This window comes from Emys orbicularis, chromosome 6 (genome assembly GCF_028017835.1).
Source record: "Emys orbicularis isolate rEmyOrb1 chromosome 6, rEmyOrb1.hap1, whole genome shotgun sequence".
NCBI lineage: Eukaryota > Metazoa > Chordata > Testudines > Emydidae > Emys > Emys orbicularis.
Window position 1 is genome coordinate 59,988,944 of NC_088688.1, and position 27,999 is coordinate 60,016,942.

At 46.8% G+C, this 27,999-nt stretch overlaps 1 protein-coding gene across 1 annotated transcript in view; it reads left to right on the top strand.

Moving 5' to 3' along the window:
• SLF1 (SMC5-SMC6 complex localization factor 1) overlaps positions 1 to 27,999 on the top strand; it is an 86,792-nt gene that overhangs the window by 35,555 nt on the left and 23,238 nt on the right. Inside the window, exon 12 of the mRNA XM_065405891.1 lies at positions 17,882 to 18,029. Coding sequence (XP_065261963.1) covers positions 17,882 to 18,029 — 148 coding nt within the window. The remainder of the gene's footprint in view (positions 1 to 17,881; positions 18,030 to 27,999) is intronic.

Genomic DNA, 27,999 nt, shown 5'->3' on the forward strand with positions numbered 1-27,999 from the left:
TAACAAACAATTCTTTCTGCTGAGCTCTGTCCTCCTCTCTTAGCTGCTGTTCCTGTTCCAGGAACTCCGAAGCAAGTGCCTGCTCCCATGCTGAAACCCTGTCCTCAAGCTATGCAACCAGGCTGAGGTTTTCCTCTTGCCTCTCACCATGCCTTCCTTCTAGCCATATGGCCCTCTGTTTTTTGGCACTGCCCATAACTTCAACCAGAAGTTCATCATGGAAAGGCTTCCTCTTGGAACGGTCCATGGAGGTATGTTGGCCCAGGCTTCTGCTACAATGTGAGTGAGCTGTGGAGGTACTGCAGCCAGTAGAGGTTGAGGAGCCTGGAATAGGACAAGACACTGAGGGTTATTTTCTGGTATAGCTCAGGGTAGGAGCACAGAAAAAAATCCTCCTGGAATTTCAAGGACATAAAATAGTACTTTTCCAAACTGTACTTCAGTGTAGTGTGGGAGGGATGCTTCCTATCACAGAAGCTCCCTGGACACAGCCTGGTTAATCACAGTGAAACAAGTTCAAAGACAATGGTAAGTTAAAAATTCAAAGCTGTTTTTTGTTTTCTAAAAATTGCAGACTTGGGTTTGTGGGGGTGGGGCATCAGTGGCCATGCTACAAAAGCTTTTTCTGTCATTTCAGGCCCTACACATTTTGGAGAACATAACAGTTCTTCTTCGAGTGGTTGCTCATGTCAGTTCCAAGTAGGTGTGTGCGCTCTGCATGCACAGTTGTCAGATGATTTTCCCCTTAGCAGTACACATCAGGTCGGCCGTGGAGCACCCTTGAGTCACGTCTTCATGGTGGCGTATATAGGACCCTGCCACCTCTTCAGTTCCTTCTTACCACCCATGATGGTCGTTGGAGGTACTTCTCTCGCTCTCTTGCTTCAGGCAAGCGATCTCCTAGCGAACTTTCCTTTTGCACTCTAAATAGTTGAACTCGTTGGACTCTCCGGCACGGGATTGCCAAATAGGGGAGCTGGAACTGCCATCTGTCCCAGACGCGTTTGAGGCCACCAGGGACCTCATAGAGATGGCAGCCCTACAGTCCCCGACAACGACCGCACTGGCACCACACAGAGGGGCCGTGCTCTCCAAGGGCAAACCAGCCATGCTGCGGTATTGGTCACCCTCACCTTGGCACCGCTCTCTGGCACTGTTCTGCATGGCACCGCTGTGGTCTCTAAGGTCAGACTCATCTTCGGGGTCAGAGCCAGAATCGTATGTCTGAAGGAGGAGCCGGCACCGCTCTCAGCATTCGAGGCGTGAAGGACACCAAGTCCCCATGATGCCCTGGCCACTGTAATGGCAGGTGCCCACACAGTGGCCTTTCTGGATCCCATGAGTATACCATCAATCCCAGGGGCTGAGCTCCAGGTCCCTATCAGTTGCCTTGGACACATGAGGTCTCCCCATCTTCCTCAATGATGAGGGAACCTCTGTGGGGATTGGAGTCCAGTGCCCACGCCGGCACCAAACCTGCCACCATGCAGGGTGTTTCAGCGTGGGAGGACCTCCACGAATTAGAGGGTCAGGAGGACCCCGTGCCAATAAGGGCTTCCTCCCCAGACGAGGCAGTAGCGGCCTCATCTGCCTCTCTGCCGGCCATGGATAATAGGGCCCATCAAGAGCTGCTCAGAAGAGTAGCTCAAAATCTGGGCCTACAGGTGTCTGAAGAGATTGATCCCATGGTGGACATTCTGATGCCAGAAGGTCCAAAAAGGGTGGCCTTGCCCTTGATCAAGACCATTTGTAACACCATCAAGACCATCTGGCAAACTCCTGCCTCCATTCCTCTCACCGCTAAGTGGGTGGAAAGGAAGTACTTTGTACCCTCCAAGGGGTACAAATACCTTTTCACCCATCCTCAGCTGGGCACACCAGTCGTGAATGTGGCTAACACTAAGGAAAGGCAAGGGCAACAAGGTCTCATGCCAAAATCTAAGGAAAGAATAAAAGAATCTGGACCTCTTTGGCCAAAAGGTCTATTCCACTGGGGGGCTCCAGCTTCAGATTGCCCATCAACAAGCAGTCCTTAGCCACTGTAACTTTAATTCTTGGAACTCTCTGTCCAGGTTTAAGGAGCTACTTCCAATGGACTCCCACTCTGACTTTGGGGCCATCCTCGAGGAAGACAAGACTATTGCAAGGACCTCCTTGCAGGCTGCATTGGACTCGTCGGACTCGGCCATCCGCACTATGTCCACTGCCATTGTTATGCGAAGGAGCTCGTGGCTGCAAGTCTTGGGCCTCCCACCTGATGTCCAGTAGACCATTCAGGATTTGCCCTTCGATGGCTCGGGTCTGTTCACAGAGCAGGCGGACTCTATGCTCCATAGTCTGAAAGACTCTAGAGCAGCATTAAAGTCACTGGGGCTCCATACGCCAGCCCTGTAGAGGAAGCATTTTAAGCCTCAGCCCCCGCCTCGCTTCTACCCCTCTCAGCTGAGATAAGATTACAGCAGGAAACTGGGTAGGAGTAATAGGCGAGGCCTCCACAGTCCTCCTCTAACCGGGGCCAAAGCTCGGTGAGGCAGTCTCCAGCATCTAACAAAAATTTTTTAAGGTGCGCTCGGGGGCGAAGCACCAGTCCAAATCCTGGATCCTTCCCTCCCCCTGCCCCACTTGGTGAATCATCTATCCCATTTCTACCATGCTTGGCCTCAAATAACCTCAAACTGATGGGTCTTGAGCATGGTAGAATTGGGATATTCTCTCCAATTCTGTTCCCTCCTGCCTTCCCACCTACTCTCCCCAACCCTCTTCAGGGACCCTTCTCATGAGAAACTTCTAGTACTGGACATGCAAACGCTTCTACAACTCGGAGTGATAGAGGAAGTCCCTCTGGAGTTCAGAGGCAGGGGATTCTACTCCCGTTATTTCCTAATCCTCAAGGCCAAGGGTGGGCTCAGGCCTATTTTAGACCTGTGAAACCTCAACAGATTCATAAAGAAATTGAAGTTCTGCATGATCGCCCTGGCTTCCGTCATTCCTTCCCTGGATCTGGGAAAATGGTACGCCGCCCTTGACTTGAAGGATGCATCCTTCCCGTCCCACAAATGGTTCCTTCGATTAGTGGTCAGCAACACTCACTATCCTCCCCTATGGCCTCTGGGTGGTCCCTCGGATGTTCACCAAGTGCAAGGCGGTCATGGCAGCCTTCCTACGGAAACCACAGGTGCAAGTATTCCCATACCTGGACAACAGGCTGATCTCGGACCCAAGTAGAGGACCATGTGAGCCTGGTGCGCATGACCTTCCCTGGGTGCGGCCTCATTCTGAATGTGGCAAAGTCAACCGTACCCCCACTCAGAGGATAGAGCTCTCCTAGACTCCACTCAGGCCCAGGCTTTTCTTCTGGAAGCTTATTTCCTTGCCATGAATGCCATCAAAGAGGATCTCAGAAGATTCCCCATTGCGACGGCATGGAATTGCCTAAAATTGCTCAGGCATATGGCTCCTTGCACTTATGTGGTACAGCATTCCAGGCTGCAGCTACATCCCCTTCAGGCTTGGCTAGTCCAAGTTTACAGACCGAATCAAGATCACCTAGACAGACTGGTCACTCTCGCACCTTAGTTTCTCAACCACCTCCAGCGGTGGCTTGACCCACAAGCAGTATGTGCAGGAATACCCTTCTCCAAACCTCAGCCATCACTGTCACTAGTCACAGATGCGTCAGCGATGGTATGGGGAATGCACCTATGCGAACTCAGGACACAAGGTCTCTGGTCCCAGGCAGAACTTTCACAGCACATCAGGGAGCTGCGTGCGGTGCACCTTGCTTGCCAGATGTTTCAAACCCATCTTCAGGGCAGATGTGTATTGGTATTGACAGACAATACCACAGCAATGGTCTATATAAACAGCCAGGGTGGTGCTCGCTCCTTTCCCCTGTGTCAGGAAGCCCTCAAGCTGTGGGATTTCTGCATCACCTACTCGATACAATTAGAGGCCTCTTAACTTCCGGATTTGCAGAACGAATTGGCCAGTTGCCTCAGCAGGTCTTTTCACGGCCAAGAGTGGTCTCTTTGCCCGGATGTCGTGATCAACATTTTCCAAAGGTGGGAATCTCCCCAGATAGACCTGTTCGCGACACAACAGGAAGTGTCAGCAGTTCTGTTCCTTCCTGAATCACAGTCCAGGCTCACTCACTGTCCTGGAAAGGGTGCCTGCTGTACGCATTACCGCCTTTCCCGCTCATCCACAAATTTCTCCTCAAGGTCTGATGGGAGAAGGTGTTGTTAATCTTGATAGCACCAGCGTGGCCACGTCAGCACTGGTTCACCACGCTGCTGGATCTGTCGGTGGATACGCCTATAACTCTGCCCCTGGTTCCAGACTTGTTCATGCAGGACCACTGTTGCCTCCAGCACCCCAACCTAGACTCTCCCACCTCACAGCTTGGAATCATAAATCATAAAATCATAAAATATCTGGTTTGGAAGGGACCTCAGGAGGTCATCTAGTCCAACCCCCAGCTTAAAGCAGGACCAACCCCCAACTAAATCATCCCAGCCAGGGCTTTGTCAAGCCTGACCTTAAAAACATCTAAGGAAGGAGATTCCACCACCCTCCTAGTGAAAAAGTTTTTCCTAATATCCAACCTAAACCTCCCCCACTGCAACTTGAGACCATTACTCCTTGTTCTGTCATCTGCTACCACTGAGAACCGTCTAGATCCATCCTCTTTGGAACCCCCTTTCAGGTAGTTGAAAGTAGCTTCCAAATCCCCCCCCATTCTTCTCTTCTGCAGACTAAACAATCCCAGGTCCCTCAGCCTCTCCTCATAAGTCATGTGCTCCAGCCCCCTAATCATGTTTGTTGCCCTCCGCTGGACTCTTTCCAATTTTTCCAAATCCTTCTTGTAGTGTGGGGCCCAAAACTGGACACAGTACTCTAGATGAGGCCTCACCAATGCCGAATAAAGGGGAATGATCACGTCCCTCGATCTTCTGGCAGTGCTCCTACTTATACAGCCCAAAATGCCATTAGCCTTCTTGGCAACAAGGGCACGCAGTTGACTCATATCCAGCTTCTCATCCACTGTAACCCCTAGGTCCTTTTCTGCAGAACTGCTGCCTAGCCACTAGGTCCCTAGTCTGTAGCAGTGCATGGGATTCTTCCATCCTAAGTGCAGGACTCTGCACTTGTCCAACCTCATCAGATTTCTTTTGGCCCAATCATCTAATTTGTCTAGGTCCCTCTGTATCCTATCCCTACCCTCCAGCATAGCTACCACTTCTCCCAATTTAGTGTCATCTGCAAACTTGCTGAGGCTGCAATCCACGCCATCCTCCAGATCATTAATGAAGATATGGAACAAAAACGGACCCAGGACCAACCCTTGGGGCACTCCATGGTTGAACCTGTTAGAACTTTCATGCTCCTACTTGGTTAGGGAGGTTCTCCTTGGCAGCAGAAAACCTTCCACTCACGCCACTTATCTAGCTAAATGGAAGAGATTTTCAATTTGGTCTTTTCAGAAGAACTCTGCTCCATTACAATCCTTGATTCCCTTCATCCTGGACTATTTACTTCACTTAAAGCAGCAGGGGCTAGCGGTATAGTCAATAAGAGTGCACCTGGCCGCGATTTTGGCTTTCAATCCAGGCTCAGCGGGTCGTTCAGTATTTGCTATCCCTATGGTTGGCCGCTTCCTCAAGGGGCTAGACAGACTGTACCCTCAAGTGAGACAGCTGATTTACCCGTGGGATCTCAGTCTGGTGCTCTCGAGACTGACGGGCCCTCCCTTTGAGCCCCTAGTGATATGCTCTCTCCTTTACCTCTCTTGGAAGGAGGCATTCCTCGTGGCTGTAACTTCGGCTAGGAGGGTATCTGAGTTCAAGGCCCTGATGTCTGAGCCCCCTTTATACTGTGTTTTACAAAGACAAGGTACAGTTGCGGCTGCATCCAGCTTTTGTCCAAAAGGTGGCTTTGCAGTTTCACATGAATCAGGACATTTTTTCTGCCAGTGTTCTTCCTTAAGCCACATGCCACTAATCGAGAACGCATGCTCCATTCCCTGGATGTCAGACAGGTGTTAGCCTTTTACATTGAGCAGACAAAGATGTTTTGAAAGTTGACATAGCTCTTCATCGCAATTGCTGAGCGAATGAAAGGGCTCCTGGTGTCATCCCAAAGGATTTCTTCATGGATCATGGCTTTTATCAGGGCGTGCTATGTCCTAGCAAAGAAACCGGCCCCAGCATTAACAGCGCACTCCAGGAGAGTGCAAGCTTCGTCTGCAGCATTCCTGGTGCAGGTCCCAATTCAGGATAGCTGCAGGTTGGCGACGTTGTCATCTATTCACACTTACGTTACACTACACCATTTCACAGCAGGTTAGAGATGATGCTGCATTTGGTAGAGCTGTGCTACAGTCTGCAACTCCGACCCCTCCTCCAGGGGATTGCTTGGGAGTCACCTACTTAGAATCGACATGAGCAATCACTCGAAGAAGAAAAAATGGTTAGCTACCTTTCATAACTGTTCTTTGAGACGTGTTGCTTATGTCTATTCCAAGACTCACCTACCTCTAATCTGTTGGAGTATCTGGCAAGAAAGAACTGAAGAGATGGCGGATAGGCAGGGGCCTATATACATCGCCATGAAGGCGCGACTCCAGGGGATCCACAGCCGAGCCGACGAGTACCACTAGGGGGAAAACCTTCCAACATTCCTATTTGGAATGGACATGAGCAACACATCTCGAAGAACAACAATTACGAAAGGTAGGTGTGACATTCCCCTGGTGTTATCTGGACCGATGATCTGCTAGGTCCATCCAATCCTCGCATGTAAACTGCTCCTTGGATTGTACAACCGAATCATACAAGCCAATATCTCCGGTCCCAGACACAACCCTAGGAACCTCTGCCTTGCAGTGTCCATTTATGCCCGCTGGATGCTGCAAGCTTATATGAGTTTGTCAATTTAACAAAGAAATTGATATGTACCAGGCTTGTTATCCCAAGGGGAGTCTGACATGCTTCAAACCAAACATACTGTTTCAGGTAGAATAAACAGATTTTAAGTGATTTTAAGTCAAAGCATAACCATTCGGATTTGGTCAAATGAAATAAAAGCAAAGCACATTCTGTGCTGATCTTAACACTTACAATGCCCTTAGAAACTTAGATGCTTCTCACCACAGGCTGGCTGTTTGCTCTTCAGCCAGGCTTTCCCCTTTGATCAGCACTTCAGTCGCTTGGTGTGGTGGCTGTAGATGTAGGTGGAAGAGAGAGGAAGAGTATGGCAAACGTCTCTCCCTTTTATCATGTTCTTTCTTCCCTCTTGGCTTTGTCCCCTCCCCCTTTCAGAGTCAGGTGAGCATTACTTCATCGCAGTCCCAAACTGACCAAAGGAAGGGGGGCAGGGGGTTCACTCGAGTCCAACAGATCCTTTGTTAATGCCTAGGCCAGTGTCCTTTGTTCCTGTGGGGCTGGGCTGGGTTTGTCCCATACATGCCCTGATGAGGTGTAAACTGCCCCTCTGCTCTTGGAGAGTTTTGCCTGGGCCTGTTTTAAGCCATAAGGACACATTTTCAGCCTCATAACTATATACATGAAATTACAACCTATAACATTACTATAACAATTACTATAACAACAATGCTCAGTGTATCATGAGCCTTCTGAAGACACCCGACATGACAAACTTTGCATTGGATACCACACAATCATATTATAAGGATGAACATGGGAGTGCAGAGTATCCCCCCGAGGTACAGAACGTCACAGCAGGTAACTGTTTGTTTTTTCTGTGGTGCCCAATTGGCAAAGGGAGATGTTCTTCCAAGCTGCTGGTGGGAAACTATCAGTGTTTGCAGCTGAAGTATTCAAACATACAGGGACTGAACAGCGTATCTATGAGTAGAGTAGGCTGATCAGCTACTGGGGTATCCCTGGAAAATATGCCCTTCCCTGAAATGTGAATACCTATCTGGAGTTCCTGCTCCAGGAACATTTTGCAACTATCAGTACCTGGGACTGGGTCAGAATTCATGAGGGAATCAACATGCTGCTGTGTTAGCTTAGCCTGTTATGATTGCACAGAAATACACAGAACTCCACAGCCATCCTCCTAACCTCTCTCTTCCCTCCCCTCCCCCCGACATCCGGCACATTTCTGAACAAAATTTCAAACACCCCTGTCGTATTTGGGACAAATGATTCATCTATGGACTGCATGGACCACCTTTAACTAAAATGTACTAGATTTGTAAATGGAACACATGTCTACCTCCTCCCAACACTATATTTAACTATCTCCAAGCAGTTTGTTACGCCACTGAGTATTACAGAGCGGCATAATTACAAGCATGGCAATGTAAGGTTGTTGTTGGCAAAATTTCTGCCTTTTCAGTAAAAACTCACTTTCAAGGTGGTGTTTTTTTTTTTTTTTTTTTTTTTTTTTTTACTGTTTGAGTTTCCCAGTTGCCACTTTGAACTCAATTTGGTGGGGAGGAGAGGGAGCCAAGCTACCATTGGCGGATTCATGCTACTAGCCCAGGCTTATAATATTTTTTGCATTGATTCATAGAATGGAAATCCCTCCAATTCCTATATTAATGAACATTAAAATAGAGCCAGAAATTTACTAGGCTCTGGGATGGCTTCTATCCTATCCTATCTCCTAGAACTGGAAAGGATCTTGAAAGGTCATCAAGTCCAGCCCCCTGCCTTCACTAGCAGGACCAAGTACTGTTTTTGGGTTTAGCAGGCCAATGCTCAAACCACTGAGCTATCCCTCCCCCCCCATGTCTATGACAGGCTGTTCCTTCCATGTCTATGACAGGCTCTTCTTCAGGGGATTATCAAGAAGCTCCTCCAAGTATGGTCCCAACGATGTGCTGCTGCTACTTCTGCAAAGCCTCGCTTGAGACTGGTTTCAGCGACAGAGTCACTTCAATGTCCTCACTCGTGCCTGATTCTAGCTCTCGTTAGTCCCCATGCTGGAATCTGGGGCCAGTAGGGCTGAGCAGGTCATCATGCACCACTGCTGACTCTGCATTTGGTACAGTGCCCAGCACCCGATCAAATTCCTCATAAAACAGGCTTGTCAGCAAGTTGCCCAAGATGCAGTTCAGGTCCCTGGTTTTCCTGTACTCAGTCTTGAGCTGCTTAATCCACTCCCGGCATTGGTCACTGGTCCGGTAAATTTGTAAAGCTGCCAGCTTCTTTGCTATTTGCTGCTATGCGTGGTCATTCCAGGTACTCTTACTCAGTAAAGTCCATTGTTTAGCTGGCCTCATACCAGAGATTTAACAAAATCTAGATGTGCGTCCATCACTGTGAAGCTGCTGTGCAATCATCTTTGCAAACACAGAAGGGTCTGGTGTTTTTGCAGCTTGCTGTTCAGAAGGCAATAGAAGGGTTAAATGCTGACTCAACGAGCTGCTGCACTACACCAAGGAAGGTTGCTTCTGTTTCCCTGCAGTATTTGGCGATTCTTGCAATAGAGAGGACAAAGAAAGTTGGCCTATGGTATTGTGGGCTACGTATGTGAGGCCTGGTCTACACAAGGAGTTTGTCGAATTTAGCACCGTTACATCGAATTAACTCTGCACCCGTCCACACAATGAAGCTATTTAGTTCGACATAGAGGTCTCTTAAATTCGACTTCTGTACTCCTCCCCAACGAGGGGAGTAGCGCTAAATTCGGCATGGCCATGTCGAATTAGGCTAGGTGTGGATGGAAATCGACGCTAATAGCTCCGGGAGCTATCCCACAGTGCACCACTCTGTTGACGCTCTGGACAGCAGTCCGAGCTCGGATGCTCTGATCAACCACACAGGAAAAGCCCCGGGAAAATTTGAATTCCTTTTCCTGTCTGGGCAGTTTGAATCTCATTTCCTGTTTGGACATCGTGGCGAGCTCAGCAGCACTGGCAACGATGCAGAGCTCTCCAGCAGAGATGGCCATGCAATCTCAGAATAGAAAGGGGGCCCCAGCATGGACTGATCGGGAAGTCTTGGATCTGATCGCTGTGTGGGGCGATGAGTCCGTGCTTTCCGAGCTGCGATCGAAAAGACGGAATGCAAAGATCTACGAGAAGATCTCAAAAGCCATGGCAGAGAGAGGATACAGCCGGGATGCAACGCAGTGTCGCGTGAAAATCAAGGAGCTGAGGCAAGGCTACCAGAAGACCAAAGAGGCAAACGGACGCTCCGGATCCCAGCCCCAGACATCCCGTTTCTACGAGGCACTGCATTCCATCCTAGGTGCGGCTGCCACCACTACCCCACCACTGACCGTGGACTCTGAGGATGGGATATTGTCCACGTCCGGTTCCTTGGAGATGTTAGTGGACGGGGAAGATGAGGAAGGAGATGAGGAGGACGAGGCAGTCGACAGCGCTTACAACGCTGATTTCCCCGACAGCCAGGATCTCTTCATCACCCTTACAGAGATCCCCTACCAACCGTCCCCAGGCGTTAACCCGGACACAGAATCAGGGGAAGGATCAGTCAGTAAGTGTTTTAAACATGTAAACATTTATTTTTAACAGAACAGGAATATTAACAATATTAACAATGGGTTTTTCATGATTACTTTGCCCTAGGCGCTTAACGTTTCAGTCCTTGGCAGTGCAACTACTGAAAAAAAATCTAACAATGTCCGGTTTAGCATGATTGTTTTGCCCTAGGCGCTCTACTGTTTAGTCCCTGCCAGTGCAGCTACAGTAAAATCCGGTTTATATGTCCGGGGATAGAGCAGAAATCCTCCTGGGACATCTCCACGAAGCTCTCCTGGAGGTAATTGGAAAGCCTTTGCATCAGGTTCCTGGGGAGAGCGGCCTTATTGGGTCCTCCGTGGTAGGAAACGTTTCCGCGCCAGGAGACAAGCAAGTACTCGGGGATCATTGCCTTGCAGAGCATGGCGGCATACGGCCCTGGTCTTTGCAGGCTTTCCCGAAGCATCCTTTCTTTCTCAGTCTCTGAAATCCTCATCAGAGTGATGTCGCTCATGGTGACCTGCTTTGAATTAGGTAGGGGAATGTTAGTATTGGGACTGCTTGCCTGTTCCTTTACAGAACTGTAACCGGCGGTTTAGAGCCACGCGGTGGAGGCGGGAGAGGAGCAGCATACAGGGATCTTTCCCTGGGACAGCCGCGAGGAGGTGGGACAGGGGCAGAGTTCATGCTTGCCGGATTGCTGGCAGCAGGGACTGGCATTGCTTTGAACGTGAAAGGAGGCCAGTGCTATTATTAAAGTTTTAAGCAGCCACAAGTCTACGGCTTACCATGTCAGCCTGTTACCCAAATTCCGCTGTCCTGTCCCGCTTCTCTGATCTGCACTGCAAGACCCCAGGCACTGAATGCGAAGGCCGAAAATTCGACCTTGTCCTGAGTGCACATGTGATAGGTGCTGTGCATGGTCTTGTTCACAGAGAAAGACTATGTTCTTTGTTCACAACTAAATTTATCTTTCTGAGGAATTCACTCCCTTTTTCCCATCCCACAGCTGCGACTGTCTGCCGACCTACCCTGGCATCACACTACCAGAGGCTAGCGCAGATTAGGCGTAGGAAGAAGAGGACACGGGAGGACATGTTCTCGGAACTTATGGGCTGCTCCCGAGCCCAGGCAGCCCAGCAGACCCAGTGGAGGGAGAACTTGTCCCAAATCCACCGATCACACATGGAACGGGAGGAGAGGTGGCGGCAGGAAGACCAGCAGGCAACTCAAACGCTGCTTGGACTAATGAGGGAGCAAACGGACACGCCCCGGCGCCTTGTGGATGTTCTGCAGGACCGGAGGCAGGAGGACAGAGCCCCGCTGCAGTCTATCTCTAACCGCCCTCCCCCGCCACAAAGTCCCATACCCTCCTCACCCAAAGTCCCAAGAAGGAGGGGCGGCAGAGTCCGTGAAAACTCTCACTCCACCCCTGCAGACTGCTCAAGTACCAGAAGGCTCTCATTCCCCAAAATTTGATAAGTCCTTTCCTTCCCGCCTCACCCAAGCCCCCGTCCCAGTTTCATCCCCCAGTTTCATGTGTAGTTGCTAATAAAAAATATGTTTCTGTTAATTACTGTTTCCATCATGTTCTTTTAGAGGAGAGTCTCTGTCTGAAGGGGGGGAAGGGAGTTGGTAATTGGACAGGACAGTCACCTTTACCAGGGTACAGAGGCGGGGGCAGGTTCAGCAGCAGGGCACACACACATTGCAGTCACTAGTTACCCTGGTCAGTCTGGGAGGTGGTTTTCATGTTCTGTGTGTGGGGGGGCTCTGTGACTTTGTGGCGGGGGAGGGCGGTTAGAGATCTTATGCAGCGGTCCTTATCCTGGATCACAGAGCCACGCAGCAGGGGATCTGTAACCGTCCTCCCCCTGCCACAAAGTCACATAGCCCCCACACACAGAGTCCCGAACAGGAGGGGTGGCAGGCTCCGTTGAAACAACCAGTCCACCACTGCGTCCCAGGTTCAACACTTTCCCGCGAAAACAGTAATAAAGAAAACGGTGTTCATTAACAAAATTCAAGTGATTTTATTTTTAAACGTGTGTTGGAAGGGGGTGAACGGGGTATGTAACTGGAGAGGATAGTGAACATTTACTGGGTAAAGAAACGGGGGCAGGTTCAGCTTCTCTGTAAACAAACTAAATAGTCACAGGTTACCCTGCTCACTCAGGAACCTAGCTTTCAAAGCCTCCCGGATGCACAGCGCGTCCCGCTGGGCTCTTCTAATCACCCGGCTGTCTGGCTGGGCGTAATCAGCAGCCAGGCTATTTGCCTCAACCTCCCACCCCGCCATAAAGGTCTCCCCCTTGCTCTCACACAGATTGTGGAGCACACAGCAAGCTGCAATAACAATGGGGATATTGGTTTCGCTGAGATCACAGCGAGTCAGTAAGGTTCTCCATCTCCCCTTGAGACGTCCAAAAGCACACTCCACCACCATTCTGCACTTGCTCAGCCGGTAGTTGAAGAGTTCTTTTTCAGTGTCCAGGGCGCCTGTATAGGGCTTCATGAGCCAGGGCATTAGCGGGTAGGCTGGGTCCCCGAGGATGACTATAGGCATCTCCACATCCCCAAGAGTTATTTTGTGGTCCGGGAAGTAAATACCTTCCTGCAGCCGTCTAAACAGACCAGAGTTCCTGAAAACACGAGCATCATGAACCTTGCCCGGCCATCCGACGTTGATGTTTGTAAAACGTCCCCTATGGTCCACCAGTGCTTGCAGCACCATTGAAAAGTAGCCCTTTCGGTTAATGTACTGGCTGGCCTGGTGGTCCGGTCCCAGGATAGGGATGTGAGTTCCATCTATAGCCCCACCGCAGTTTGGGAATCCCATCGCGGCGAAGCCATCTGTGATGACCTCCACGTTTCCCAGGGTCACTACCTTTGAGAGCAGTAGCTCAACGATTGCGTTGGCTACTTGCATCACAACAACCCCCACGGTAGATTTGCCCACGCCAAAGTGGTTCGCGACTGACCGGTAGCTGTCTGGCGTTGCAAGCTTCCAGAGGGCTATGGCCACTCGCTTCTGGACACTCAGGGCTGCTCGCATCCGGGTGTCCTTGCGCTTTAGGGCAGGGGACAGCAACTCACAAAGTTCCAGGAAAGTCCCCTTCCGCATCCGAAAGTTTCGCAGCCACTGTGATTCATCCCAGACCTGCAGCACTATGCGGTCCCACCAGTCCGTGCTTGTTTCCCGGGCCCAGAATCCACAACATCAACATGACCCATTGCCACCGTGATGTCCTCGGCGCGGGGTCCCGTGCTTTGTGACAGGTCTGTGCCACTCTCAGACTTCAGGTCCTCACCGCGCTGTCGTAGCCTCCTCGCCCGATTTCTCAGCATCTGCCTCTGGGAAAGGTGGATGATAAGGTGCGAGGTGTTGACAACGGCCATAACTGCAACGATGGTCACAGCGGGCTCCATGCTCGCAGTGCTGTGGCGTCCGCGCTGTCACTGACCAGAAAAGTGCGCAAACTGATTTCCCGCCGGCACTTTCAGGGAGGGAGGGCGGGAGTGACGGTTGGATGACGACAGTTACCCAAAAGCACCCTCGACACATTTTTTGCCCCAGAAGGTATTGGGGGCTCGACCCAGAATTCCAATGGGCAGCGGGGACTGCGGGAACTGTGGGATAGCTGCCCACAGTGCACCGCTTCCAATGTCGACGCTTGCCCCGTTAGTGTGGACTCACAAAGTCGAATTACTGTCCTTAGTGTGGACACACACGTTCGACTTTGTAATATCGATTCCACATATTCGATTTAAGTAAAATCGAACTACTCTCGTAGTGTAGACATACCCTCAGACTCCTAGGAGTCGACTCAGGAGGGTGGGGCGCATCTAAACTGCAGAGCAATAGGGCTTGAACCCTGGATCCTGGCTTGACTGGGACTTGGACCCTCCATCCCGCAAGGTCCTAGGACCCTAGGTCCAAGACCAAGTCTGAGAGATTTGTATATAGAGGAAGAGGGGGTTGGGCTTAAGCCTGAGTCTGAGCCCAGGCTTATGCTGCAGTGTAGACATATACCCTCAGTAACTTTCTCTTGCAAATCCATGTTGAAGTTTGTGGGCAGGTTTTCCTTAGGCTGGTGTCTTCGTGTCTTCTCTGTTTTTCTTAGTTGTCTGTGGTAGCTTGCTTGTAGAGATGGACAGAATGAGTTGTGTTGAGTGCTGTGTTTGAGCAGGGTAGGAGAGGGCATGTGAGAAGTGCTCACTTCGGAGTTTTTACACTTCTACTTTCACAAGATCGTAGGAAAATATGCTACGTTCAGGCTTGTTTAGAATCAGAATTGGCTGTGGTCCTTTCATTGGCTCAGTATCTTTATGGGTTGTCCTTAGGAGCATCTTCTTTTTAAGAATATGTAGTTTGTTAATTATATATGTATTGGGGTTGTAATTCTTTCTTGACAGTTATATTTCCTTTGTCTTTGACAGGAGATTCTTAGAACATCTTTACATTTAGTGTTTTAGTTCTCTGTTCAGTCCATTTTCTGAGAGTGTTTTCAGTTTCATTAGGGTTTAACAGGAAACAAAATTCTGCCTCCAAAAAGTCCAAGCACTCCTATGCTTTTATATAAACGTTTTTTAGTTTGCAAAAGTTTTTTAATATTAAATAATTCTTAGAGAGGCTTTAACTTAAAGAAGTTGCTTCTTCAAAACAATTTTTGGTGAGATGATGATTCTTGTCTTCATGAGTTGGTTGAGGGAACTGCCTGAGCACTGTGTAATTATTTTCCCCATTAATATAAATTTTCTATACTCAAATAGCTTCCTGTATTGGTAATCAGTTTAATTCAGGTTGGTACATAAAGTGTATCATTTACAAAACAATTATATTAGGAATACTAGGAACTTTGCTTTTAGCTAATATTTGCAAGTATGCATTTCACAAAGGTGTTTGCCATTTCAACACTCATTTGAACATTTAATAAACACTCAGATTTACAAAGCCATCGTTTATTTTTAAATACCAAAATCATTATTGATAAAAGGTCTCTTCATCATGTATAAGATTCTTGCCTTCAATTATATGCTAAAACTGCTCATCAAAATAGTTCACTAAGCTGCAAAAGGACTATGTAAAAATGCAAGGGTTAAAATGTTTAGGAAGCATAGTAGAGCTGTACAATAGCAGTATAGATTATTTTAATACTTTTGTTTGAAGTTTTCTATTATGGTTAATAAATAGGAGCTATATTGCACAGTGATTGTTGCTACGCATGATAGTAATTTCTATATTTAATGTGGAAGTTAACTGAGACTTTTTTTATACACATACTCTTTAATTAAAGTATATATCACTACTAGGATCCAGTATCTCACTTGCTATTTTTTGGCAATTTTCATTTAAAATAATTTCATGCATTTTCATAGGCATTACTTTTAGTGGGTTAGGATATCATTTTCTTCAATATAGCATTGAAGCATTCTCTTCAAATCATTAACTAAACAGAAGTGCTTAGTTTATGCAAATGTTGTTTTATCACGTCAGCCAACTGAATGTATGCCAGTCCTGCCAGCTGACATCACAGCAGTAAATTTCATTGTCAAGAATTTGAGAATACAGTAGGCTTTCCTTGGCAGTGGACAGAGGTGAGATACTTAATTGTGGAGGAGTTGTAGCTGCAATTTGTGCATCTGCCAAATTGCTCTGCAGCTCTTTGCTATCTGTTTTGTAGAACACCATTAACATATGCTCTATAAGCAGGTTTCTGGAACAGTGCCAAAAGAGGCTCCATGTGGTCTCTGCTCTAGATTAAATCCCTGGAGTGGTGGGAAAGCTGGCCAATCAGCACCCTTCCCCCACCCCAACTGGCCAGTGGGCGCTAGAGACTCCAAGGGGAGGTAGGAGAAACTACCTGGTGTCCCTCATCAGCGAGAGTCTCCCTCACAGCTGGGGCTGTCCCCTTTCATTGCTGGCCCCATCAATTTAGGCAGGTGAGTGGCATTTTGCTCTATAAGCAGCTGCTTTCCCCTCTTACACTTCAAGATACCTGCAACCTTTGCCAGAAAGAAAAATCAGGGAACGAGTAGGATGGAGAGGTGGCTGAGGAACAGGAGAAGGACTCCAAATATCTGGTTCTATTCCTAGACTACTTATGTGATCTTGGGCAAATCACTTAATATCTCTGCAGTAATTCTGCTTATCTCAGTGGTCCACAAACTATGGGACGCATCCCCTAAGGGCCTGGGCCCCTTAGGAGGAACATTGAGGGGGACGGGGGCACACGGCAGGGCCTGGGCCAGCCCCCACAGTGGGCGGGGAGGGAGCGGCATACAGACAGATTCCATTAACGGTAAGAGGGGGTGTGACTGGAAAAGTTTGCACACCACTGGCTCTTAAAAGTGAATTATAACAAAACAAATTTAAATTCTGTTAATCTTTCCTGCTTTCTGTTCCTGACTCTTAGGAATATTTAAAATATTTTTTTTACTTATGTAATAAAATACGTATAACAGGCAGGGAAAAAGCGTGCCACTTTTTTTTTACCCTTCCCCTGGCCAACTAATTTCCTCAATTCTACCTTCCTCGCTCTTTTTTTTAAAATAAAATTTCTCACTCCATCTTAAGTAAAGTATTAGTTTTTCTTCATTTTACTGTGTTCTAAGTGGAGGCTGTCCCTGTGTATTAGATATATTGAGTGTGAGTGTGTGTGTTGGTTTAGAGATACCTTAAGTCTGATTTGTGCCATAGTCGCCATTATTCTTTCATAAATCTCCATCTGAGTTATGAAACTCGTACTTTCTCAGTCATTGGTGCTTTCCAGTTCTGCTAAGAGAATTGTTTTTAATATTAATTTGATCCTCAACCAGACTTTGGTCTCAGAAAATTATTGGCAGTATTAAGAAAGTTCCCCATTCCAAAATGCTAGTAGGCAGAGTTTGCCTGTCTCCTGCACTTGTGTTCTGCGGAGCAAAGGACCTCCTTACATCTTCACCTGCCTCTAGCAAACCCATGTCTGGTCAGTCATAATTTAGCTTTAAATTTATATTTGATGATATCTTTGAAAAAAATAATTTTAATGGGCAACAAGGGAGGAAGATTTCTATAAAAGTAAATAAGCAGCTTAATTGAAGTAAATGCACAACTTGAAATCATGCGTTTAAACCCAGACTTGACACCACCTCTTTTGTGTGTGACTTTAAGTATTGATCTCATTTTGCATATGTTTGTTTTTAAATACTGTAAAGCACTTTCTTCTGAGTGTTCAATTGACTTGTAATTAATGGCATGTTAATCATATTAATCTACCTTGCAAGAGTTAGCACTGGAGAAAGTAAAGTATTTGAGAAAGTTAATTGTCAGCGGAGTGGATCTTTGTTGTTACTGTTCTTACCAACCCATTATCTTTTTGGTTTGGTTTGTTTTTTTCGGTATTTCATAAGTCTATTCTACAAATACTGCACATTCTGTTTTAGGTCTTCAAAGATGAAGTAGCTATACTGCTAACTGGAATTCTTGGAACTGTAGTAGAATATTGGATTCTTTCTGGCTTTATGATGGACAGAAACGTGTTGCATCAAGTGGCAGATGACCTGGCAAATTACGTTGCCATTTCATGTGACGGTGAGTGTCTGGGATACATTTTATATTCTTTTAAATGTTAGTCTCAGATATTAAAATCCTAATTTAAGTTTCCTGTTAAACTATTTTGCCTTTCATTATGCCTGTGCAATCTCATTGCATAGATATTTTAAAATATAAAAAGGGCAATGTTTGACTCTTTGTCTATTGACTGATGCAAGGGCCAAAATTTAATAGGCTTTCCTGGCAGATTTCTGCCGGACAGGTTTTGTTTTCATCAGGCTCCAACTCTTGTTAAAATCCCTCTTGAGTTGCAGAGTGGGAGCTCTGCTGCAAATGCTGTCAGCCCAGGAAGAGGCTCAGAGCCTGGGAGGCTTATTGGGGTCTCATCATACCCCATATCTGCTGGGACTCCACTAGGGACATCTCTGTTAGGTCAGATTATTCCTTCAGCTCTTGAGACTCAGCAAACTGTACCCTCCTCGCTGACCAAAGACTTTTTTCAACAAATTTGAAAATCACTTTGAATTCCCATGTCCAGTGCACCTTGATGGAAAAGCACCAGTGTCTCAGCCCACATCCTTAAATCAGTTACTGAGTCACTGGGCAAGAAATCAGATGTTCTTTTGGGTTACCATTTCTCCCAAGAGTAAGACCTGGGGTCCTGTAGGGAAATATCACTACAAGACCCATCACTGCCTCTGAAATTACGTATTAAATAATGAGGAACACCATTTCACAAACTGACCACCACAACCATGATCCAACAGGGATCTCCAGCTGAGAGAAGAGCTCTGTCCTCCAGGGATGATCCCAAAGGGGAAACGAAACAAACAAACAAAAAAAGTGGGGGGGGGGGAGAGGAGAGAGAAAATCTAAAAAAATCGTACTCATCTCCCACAAGCTCCTACCCACCAAAAGATACCACAAATGGACTCCCTTTGTATTACCTTCACTCAAACACCAGAGAGAAATCTAGATCAGGGAATAGGTCCAAGTCCTCCTCCTAGTCCAAATAGCTAGCATTACTACAACAGGGCCTGTCTCAGTATAGGAATACAGGAAGTCCTCGGACTTACGTTGGACACCACTTATGACGCTTTTCAATTGACTGCCCATTTCGTCCCTACGACGCTTGTTTTGCCCTTACAATGCTCGATTTGCATAAAGTTCGCTTGAAGTCACTTCCTGGTTGCGTTATAGTGGTATGGAGCTGGAAGGGGTCGCTTCTGATTGGCTTCGAGGTAGGAGGGTAGCTTGTTGCCGTTTAGGGTTGCTGCTTGTTTTTGATTGGCAGTGCCCGGGGCCGGGAGCCAATGAGAAAGCTTGAACTGTGATTGGCTGAGGCTCAGCATGTGTGCCATTCTCCCTGGCTTTCTGAGCCTGTGTTGCTGGCATTCTGAGCAGCATATGTGAGTTTATATGTTTATCTGAATGCTATTTACAAAATAGTGTCCAGTAAATACATTGATGTTGCAACATAAGTCATCTATAATTCATTTAGTACAAAAATCTGGGTTACTGTGGTGAAAATAGTGTATCAAGCCTTGGTTCGGGAACCAATCCCCCCCTTCATATCATTGATTCCTATGGGAAAAGTGGTTTTGCCTTACATTTCGACTTACAACGCAATTCTGAGGAACTAATTGTGTCTTAAGTCCAAGGACTCGTACACACAGGGGGCAGGCACTTCTCGACACCTGGCTCCCATCATCTTCAGCCAGAAGGGTAGGTACAGGAGATATTGCTGCACTGATACTTTCTGGAACTTCAGGTGGTTCTTCGAGTGCCTTATCCATATATGTTCCTCTAGGCACATGCATATCAACAAAGCACTTGAGTTCATATTATTCTGGCTAACACTGGCTATTGGGGGACCACACCTGTACCCTGAGTATTCTCATGCCTCTAACTGAGGGTATAAAGGGTGAGATGACCCCAACTGTCCCGTAGTTCATTCTCACTGCCCGTGACTAGAAATGCAAATTTTCAGTGGCCTTGTCTCACTCACCCTGCAGTCTATTCCTTGTGTAAACAATTGTAAATAGGTAGGTACTTAATAATTAGTGTTAGGAAATGTTATCAAGAAATTACTTTCTTGCTTTTACAAGGAAAGTTGCTCCTTTATTTTGCCTGTGAGTTACTCCTGGTACTGGGATCAGTCATGACTGAACACAAAAGTGTAATGCCTTTAAATGATGGGCATACCAGATACCTACTGTGTCTTGCTGAGGGGCACATTAGAGAAATGTGCCATCTGTAAATCTTTTAATTGAGACTCCCTAGCTCTCTGGGTTCTCTTAAGAAAAAAATGTTTCTTTTGGAGAAAACAATGCATCTCTTCTCAAACACTGGGATGCCTGAGGCAGAAAGTGCTGAACACTCATGTAAAAGTTGCGGCTCCTGTACCTATAGGGCTTAAGTTCCTACTTCCAAAGATATGTTATCCTTGCCTGAGTGACAGGGAGGAAAGACCACAGAGAGAAGAGGCGTATGTCTCCTTCACCAGGCCCTTCCTCAAAGAACCACAAATCCCCTCTAGTCTCTGACGTTAAGATAGCACAAGGCCCAAAACAGGGTCCTTTTGGGACCCAGTCAGACACTGCCTCAGGAACAGGTTTTTGGTATCACATAAATCGCCTGGTACTGAACCCTTGTCATGGAATTGCCCCAGTTCTCCAAGACTTACTGAAAATTGACGGTAATTGTCCAGCAAGCTTCTCAATCAGCTCTTTTAAAACTCTTGGGTGCAAGTTATCTGGACCTGTTGATTTCAAAATGTTTAACTTCAGTAGCTGCTATTTAACACCCTTTAGAGATACTAGTGGAATGGAAAGAGTGTTATTACCATATGATGAGACTATATCATCTGTTTTTCTCCAACTACAGAATAGAAATATTTATTGAATGCTTCTGACTTGTTTTGCATTATTATTGATAATTCTACCATTTCCATCTAGTAATGACCAATACCATTGTCATGATTCTTTTTGTTCTTAATATATTTTAAAAACTTCTCATTGCCCTTACTCTGCTGGATATAGATTTCTTCTTGCGTTGCTTTGCTTCCCTTATTTTTCTACAGCTCCTAACTTCTGACTTATATTCATTACTATCAACTTCCCCTTTCTTCCATTTTGTTATATATTATTTTTTTAAATTTTTATAGCCTTCACTTCCCCTATAAACAGATCGGTTTTTAACGATTATGGCCTTCTTCATTGACTGTAGATTTTGGGGCAACTAGTAAGACAGTCTTAAATGATTCCCAATTATCATTCACATTTTTCTGATTTTAAATTCTTCCTTCCAATTGATTTGGTTCATAATTGTTTTCAGCTTTGTGAAATTGGCCCTATTAAAGCACCAACTGTGTGTGTGTGTGTGTGTGTGTGTGTGTGCGCGCACATATGTATATTAGTTATATTATAGCACATCATAAATGTGATCAAATCATGATCACTTGTACATAAGCTACCATAAACTTTTAGTTCTGTGTTCAGTTCCTATTTATTTATTTAAGGTCTAATTCAGAATTCTCTCATGTTGGCTGTAACACTTTTTGGGTTAGGAAATTGTCATCTATAATGTTTAGAAATTGCAAGGTTGTCTTAGTATGAGATCTCCAGTTTCCAAACTGAAAACCAACATGATCATGCATTATAAATAGTTGCATAAGTGGTCATCCTGTTTCCTAGTATGATTTGGTGGTCTGTAGTAGACACCAACTAATACCTCATCTTGTCCTTTATGTGTTAGGACATTGCTCCATAAGCATTCAGGATCATTTTCTTCTAGTTATCAGTAAGGCTGCGATTCTGTCATGGAGGTCGCAGAACTCATGGATTCCGTGACTTTCCGCGACCTCCGTGACTTTCATAGCTGCAATGGCCGGTGCGGCTGATCTCTGGGCTGCGAGAGTAGCTGGCCCCGGGGAGCGCCCAAGCAGCGGTTCCTAGGGTCTCGGAGCAGGGGTGGCTGGGAGCAGTCAGCCCCCGGCGCTAGCCATCAGCCCCCACGCCCCCAAAGCAGCGGTGTCCTGGGGCCCCCCAGAGCAGCAATGTCCGGGGCCCCAGGAATTGCTAAGATTTAATCAGAGGTATTTATATAGTAAAAGTCATGGACGAGTCACAGGCCATGAATTTTTGTTTATGGCCCGTGACCTGTTCATGACTTTTACTAAAAATACCCCTGACTAAATCATAGCCTTAGTTATCAGTGACTCGGAAACAGGTAATGCCATTTTTGACATATAGTGACACTCTCCTTCCCCTTTTGCCCACTCATCATCATCATCATCATCATCATCACCACTCCCATAACCGCACTGGTTGTTGGGGCACCATCATTGATGAGAAATCAACCAATCGTCTCCACCCCTGACGATTGTGTGTCAGTGCTTGAGTCTCCGTGAAGTCCATTCCTGTCCACTCTTCTATGTTATCAATCCATCTCTTCTTCTGTCTACCTCTTCTTCTCTTCCCCTGTACTGTCCCTTGGCGGATGATCTTGGATAGGCCAGATGATATTTTTACACAGCCATACCACTTCAGCTTGTGCTATTTCATGATCATCAGGAGGTCTTCATATGATCCAGCGCATTGGGTGATGATGTTGTGGACTTCTTCATTAGTGACGTGGTCGAAGTAGGAGATACTTCTGTAAAATCCTGGGTATCTCATCTCTACTACCTGTATTTTCCATTCAAGTTCTGCCGTAACGGTCAATGTCTCGCATGCATACAGTAAATTGGAGATGACCAATGCGTGCAGCAGTTTCAGTTTGGATTCCAGGGAGATGTTCTTATTCCTCCAAATTGGCTTTAGCTTTGCCACTGCTGCTGCTGTTTGTGCAGTTCTTGCCCGAATTTCTGCCTTGGATTCTTCATCAGTGATGATTGCCCCCAAATACTTGAACTGTTTCACTGTCTCCAGCTCTTGTCCACTGACAGTGATATGTGAGCTGATCCCATCACATTTGTTTGTTGTCAGCTTGGTTTTCTCTGCACTGATTTCCATGCCATATTTTGCAGAGGTTTCATCCAATTGTTTCACAAGGTTGGCAAGTTCATCTTTGTTGCCTGCCAAGCCATCAATGTCATCAGCGAACCGAAGATTTGAAATTGTTCATCCCCCCCAATGCCGACTGTGCATATGTGATCTAGGGCATCAGTCATTATGCACTTCAAGTAGATGTTGAACAGTGTGGGCGAAAGAAGGCAGCCTTGCCGGACTCTAACAGTCGTGCGAAACCACTCTCCTATTGTGCCATTGATGAGAACTGCACTGCTGGCCCTGGCATACAGTTGGTTAATGGTAAGAATAAGCTTACGACCAACATTGTACTTCTTCATGGTTCCCCAGAGAGCTTCACGCCATACTCTGTCAAACGCCTTCTTGAAGTTAACAAAGACGTGGTAGATGTCCTGCTAGTGTTATAAGTACTTCTCACATAGAACACGAAGGTTGAAAATCTGTTCCGTGGTACTTCTTCCAGCAGGAACGCCAGCCTGTTCTTCAGCGTTGATATTGTCTGCTTGTGGCTTCAATCTGACTTTCAACATCATTTTGCTGGCTAATTAAGCTTATGGTCCGGTAATTTTGACACAATTGCAGGTTGCCTTTCTTTGGCAGAGTAATGATTAGTGACTGTGTCCACGTGGAGGGCCACTCACCTGTCTGCCAGATCCTTGTTGCAGATCTTGGTGAGTACATCTATTACTATTTCTCCTCTGAATTTCATCAGTTTGGCTGGGATGTTGTCAATACCTGTAGCCTTTCCATTCTTGAGTGATTTCACAGCTGTCTCCACTTCTTCACATAGTATTGGAAAGTCATCCTCCTCTGTTGAATCTGGGCTGTCTAAGACACTAAGATCTCCATTTGTCTGGTGGTTGTATAGATCAGAGCAGTAGTTTGTCCACCTATTTATGATGTCCCTTTCTTCTGTAAGACTGTTCCCTTATTTGTCTTGGATTGCATTAGCTTTGATCCATCTCTCCTTTATCAGAGCTTTTACAACCTGGAAGGCTCGTTTGCTATTTTTATTACTGATACACTCTCTTTAATTTTAGAACATTGTTTTTCAATCCATATCTCCTTGGACATTTTCATTCCTTTCTTGATCTTTCTCCCAGTCACTCTGTATTTATCAGCTCCCTCAGTGCTGTTCTTGTCTTTCTTAAGTTCTCTTCTAATGTCACACATTTGTAGTATTTCATTTGTAACCCATGGTTTTGTCTTATGATGTTTCCCAAGGATGTCCATTGCTGCCTCATTCATTACAGTGTTGAAATTGTTGGTCATTGTTTCTACGTCTTCCTGTAGAGCAAGTAGCGGGGCAAATTTTCCACCGATCATTGCTTGGAATAACTCTGCAAAGTTTCGGTCTCTGAGTCTTTCTAAATCAAACTTGGTTCTGGTGAACTTTGGCCTGACGATTTTCCTTAGCCACAACCAAAAATTTAGCATAAAAAATTTAGGTCGTGATCACTTCCAATATCAGCACCAGGGAAGCTCCTTGTTTTAGCTCTGTTAATCCCAGAACGAAATTGGTTTTGCACCATGATGTAGTCGATCTGGCTGTGATGTAGACCATTAGGTGTGTGCCATGTTGATCACCTGGATGCTTTATGTGCTCTTAATGTGTTTGCAAGAACCAGATTGTTATAGCTGGCAAACTCCAAAAGTCTCAATCCTCTCTCACTGGTTACCGCATTACAGAAAGGGCCACAATAATCTCGCCAATCTGCCTATGCATCAGTACCCACTTTAGCATTCCAACCTCCTTGTACAATCAGGATATCTTTCTTGTGTACCTTATTGATGATGTCTTGGATCTGATTGTAAAAGTCTTCAATTTGCTCATCGTCAAAGTCTGTTGTAGGGGCGTAGACTTGTACCATTGTGATATTAAACGGTACTGCCTTTAAACAGATTGAAATAAGCCTGCTGAAGGCATCCTAATACTGAATTCTTGATATCTTTATGCACAAGAAATCCTACGCCGTTGACATGCTTGTCCTCTCCACTGTAATAGAGTACATGGCCTTCTTCTATTAGTACCTCTCCAAAGTTCTTCCATCTGACCTCCGAGATTCCTAGGATGTGCCAGGTGTGTTCCATTTCGTATGTGAGTTCTTTCAACCTCCCTATTTGGCTCCAATGTCCTTACATTCCATGTGGCTATGGTGATGTTATCTGTTCCACAGATCCTCTTTGTTGGGGTTACACCAGTAGTATACTTGTCGCGTCTGCCCTGGTGGGAGACGGATGGCACGGTCATTATTAATCCAGGCTGCAATCAGTCCGGTATGGACATTGATGACTTGCTCATTATATGGTGTGTCTTGGGCAAATTTCTAACCCGGCGGAGCCCATCCCTCTCCAGGCAGTCCCCTTTTAGTCGCCTCTTACAACATGCAGGAGGAGCAGTGGGCCTATTCTGTCCATGGACCCACAGGGGAACTTTTGCCCACTCAATCCTTCCTAAATAGGCTATAACCATTGATTTTTAACATCCCAGTCATGGTTAATCATCCCATTGGTTTTAGTAATATCAACTAGATCATATTTATGCTCCTAAGAGGAATTCAGATCGCTCATTTGTTTGTTATCCAGACTCCTAGTATTGGTGTATAGGCAATTCAAAAATTTCTTCTCTTCATGTGCTTGGTTCCTTGATTAATTTTGTTCTCAACATCTCAATATTGTGCTAAGTGCTCTTATTGTCCCTCTTTTTACCCTTCCCTTTTGCTATTTGCTTAATGCCCTCCTGAATACTCTAGCCAGCCTTTCCCAAAGGAGATTGGTTCCCCTTCTACTGAGATGGAAGCCACCCAAGCTATACAGCCCCTTCTCCCCATAGAAAGTGGGCCAGTGTTCCACAAAGCCAAAACCCTCCACCCCTTACCTAGCCAGTAGTTCCCTTATGCATATCAATATTCCTGACCCTACTGGGCTCTGTGTGGAATACACCACACCAGAAGACCAGTGTCTACTTCCTAATCTGGGGATAATTCCTTTTTCCACCTCACAAGGGGGCTTTACCACCAGCTCAATCTGTTCCTCTGCCAACTGTAAACAGATTATTCTTCTTCGAGTGCTTGCTCACGTCCATTCCCATGTAGGTGTGTGCTTGCCCCGAGTGCCAGTGCTGGAAAGTTTTTCCCTCAGTGGTATCAGTTGGGTCAGCTCTGGTGCCCCCTGGAGTCGCGGTCTCATAGCACTGGTATAAAGGGCCCTGCCAACCCGCCACTCCCTCAGTTCCTTCTTACCACCCATGACGGTTGCTGGAACTGACTCGTTCTTGCTTCTGCTAGTACTCCTCAGTGTACTTTTCTCTATTATTGTATTGTTGATTGAATTTAGTAGTTAAGTTTCTTTTATTAATTAGTAATTTAGGAGCTTCCAGCTAAGTGAGGTTAACCCCTCCCCCTCCCAGCACTGGGGCATGCCTCAGTCTCTGGGTTTCAAGCCTTGTGTATCTTGTCACCAGCCTGTGCCTGTGAGTAACCCCAATTCAAGCTGCCTCAAGTGTCTAGGAAAAGCTCATATGCAGAAGCGGTGCAAGATTTGTAGGGACTTTAAGCCCCACACTAAGGAGGACAGACATGCTGGACTCCGCTTTATCCTCATGGAGGCAGCACTGTGACCTCCATCAGAGTTGGGCCACTTGGAGTTGGCATCAAGTACGTCAGCCTTAATGAGGAGCACCCCTGCTTCACATCAGGACATCTGGCACTTTTCCCCCATCTCCATCACTGAGGCAAGACACTCCGACTGGGTCTAAGCAATCATGGCACTATCAAACATCCCTGTGTCAAAGAAGGATGCACCAGCAAGAGAACCTAGGTACCGATCACCATCGCTGGTGCCCAGGAAGAAGAAAAGGAAGACCGACAGATGCTGCTCACCAACACGGAGGTCAGCGGGACAGAGGGATACTGGTAGGGTGCAACTTGCGTCAGGCCACCCTGTGGCACCGACAATCTGCACTGCAACATCGACTCCAGTCCCGGAACGGGAGCCACTGAGTCCAGCAGCAATAGACTCGCTGCCACGAGAGAGGCACCAGAGCCCTACAATTCTGCTGATACCGTCAGTGCTGGAGGTATTTGTGTCGCCAAGGGACTTGCTCGTGCTACTGATACTGACTCCCTGGCTGTACAGGAGCTGTCAGTGGTGGCACTGATGGGAAAGACTTCTTCAGGCTTGAGGCCTCAGATAGTTTCAAAGGGGAAACCAGCCATGATGGCACAACCCCGGTCCCCTCCCTCCCGGCACCACTCACCGACGCCGGTCAGCACCGTTCTGCCCTGGTTTCTGAAAGGATCTTCAGAGATGGACTCGGGCGGAGTCTTGCGTCTCGTGGAGGAGTCAGCACTGCCATTCCAGCAGATGTTATCCTACTATGGTTCCATCAGCAGCGTGGCCACCGGGGCAGTGGCAGTTCCCTGTGCAATAGCCTTTCTGGAACCCTTGGGTGTTTCCAGCGTAGCCGGGTTCCCATTCTAGGAGGTCATATTCAGTGGCTTTGGAGACGACACTGCTTCTGCCACCAGAACATGGTCCAGGCTCTAGTACTGAGGCTGGTGCCGTGTATCAAGAGATGGCATCGTGGGACCCAGCCAGTGCCAAGGGTTAAGAGCAGTGCCCAGTACTGGTTCAGGCATCTTCCTCCTCTTCCACAGATGAAGCACTCATGGGAACTGATATTGCGTCCCTTAGGAGGATTATAAGGTGCATCAAGAGCTCCTAAGGAGGGCAGTTCAGAACCTGCGTATCCAGGGGGAGGAAATTAGAGAGTCCTCCCACTCCCTTGTGGACATCTTGGTGGCAACGGACCCTGCGAGAGTGGTGTTGCCCCTGAATGATACCATCATGGACCCCAGGGCATTGTGGCAGACCCCACTGATCAGCAGGCACTCCTGAGCAGGTAAACCTTCAACTCCTGGAACTCTATGGAAAAAATTTAAGGAATTGCTAGCTCAGGAGTCAGGATGAGAATTTGT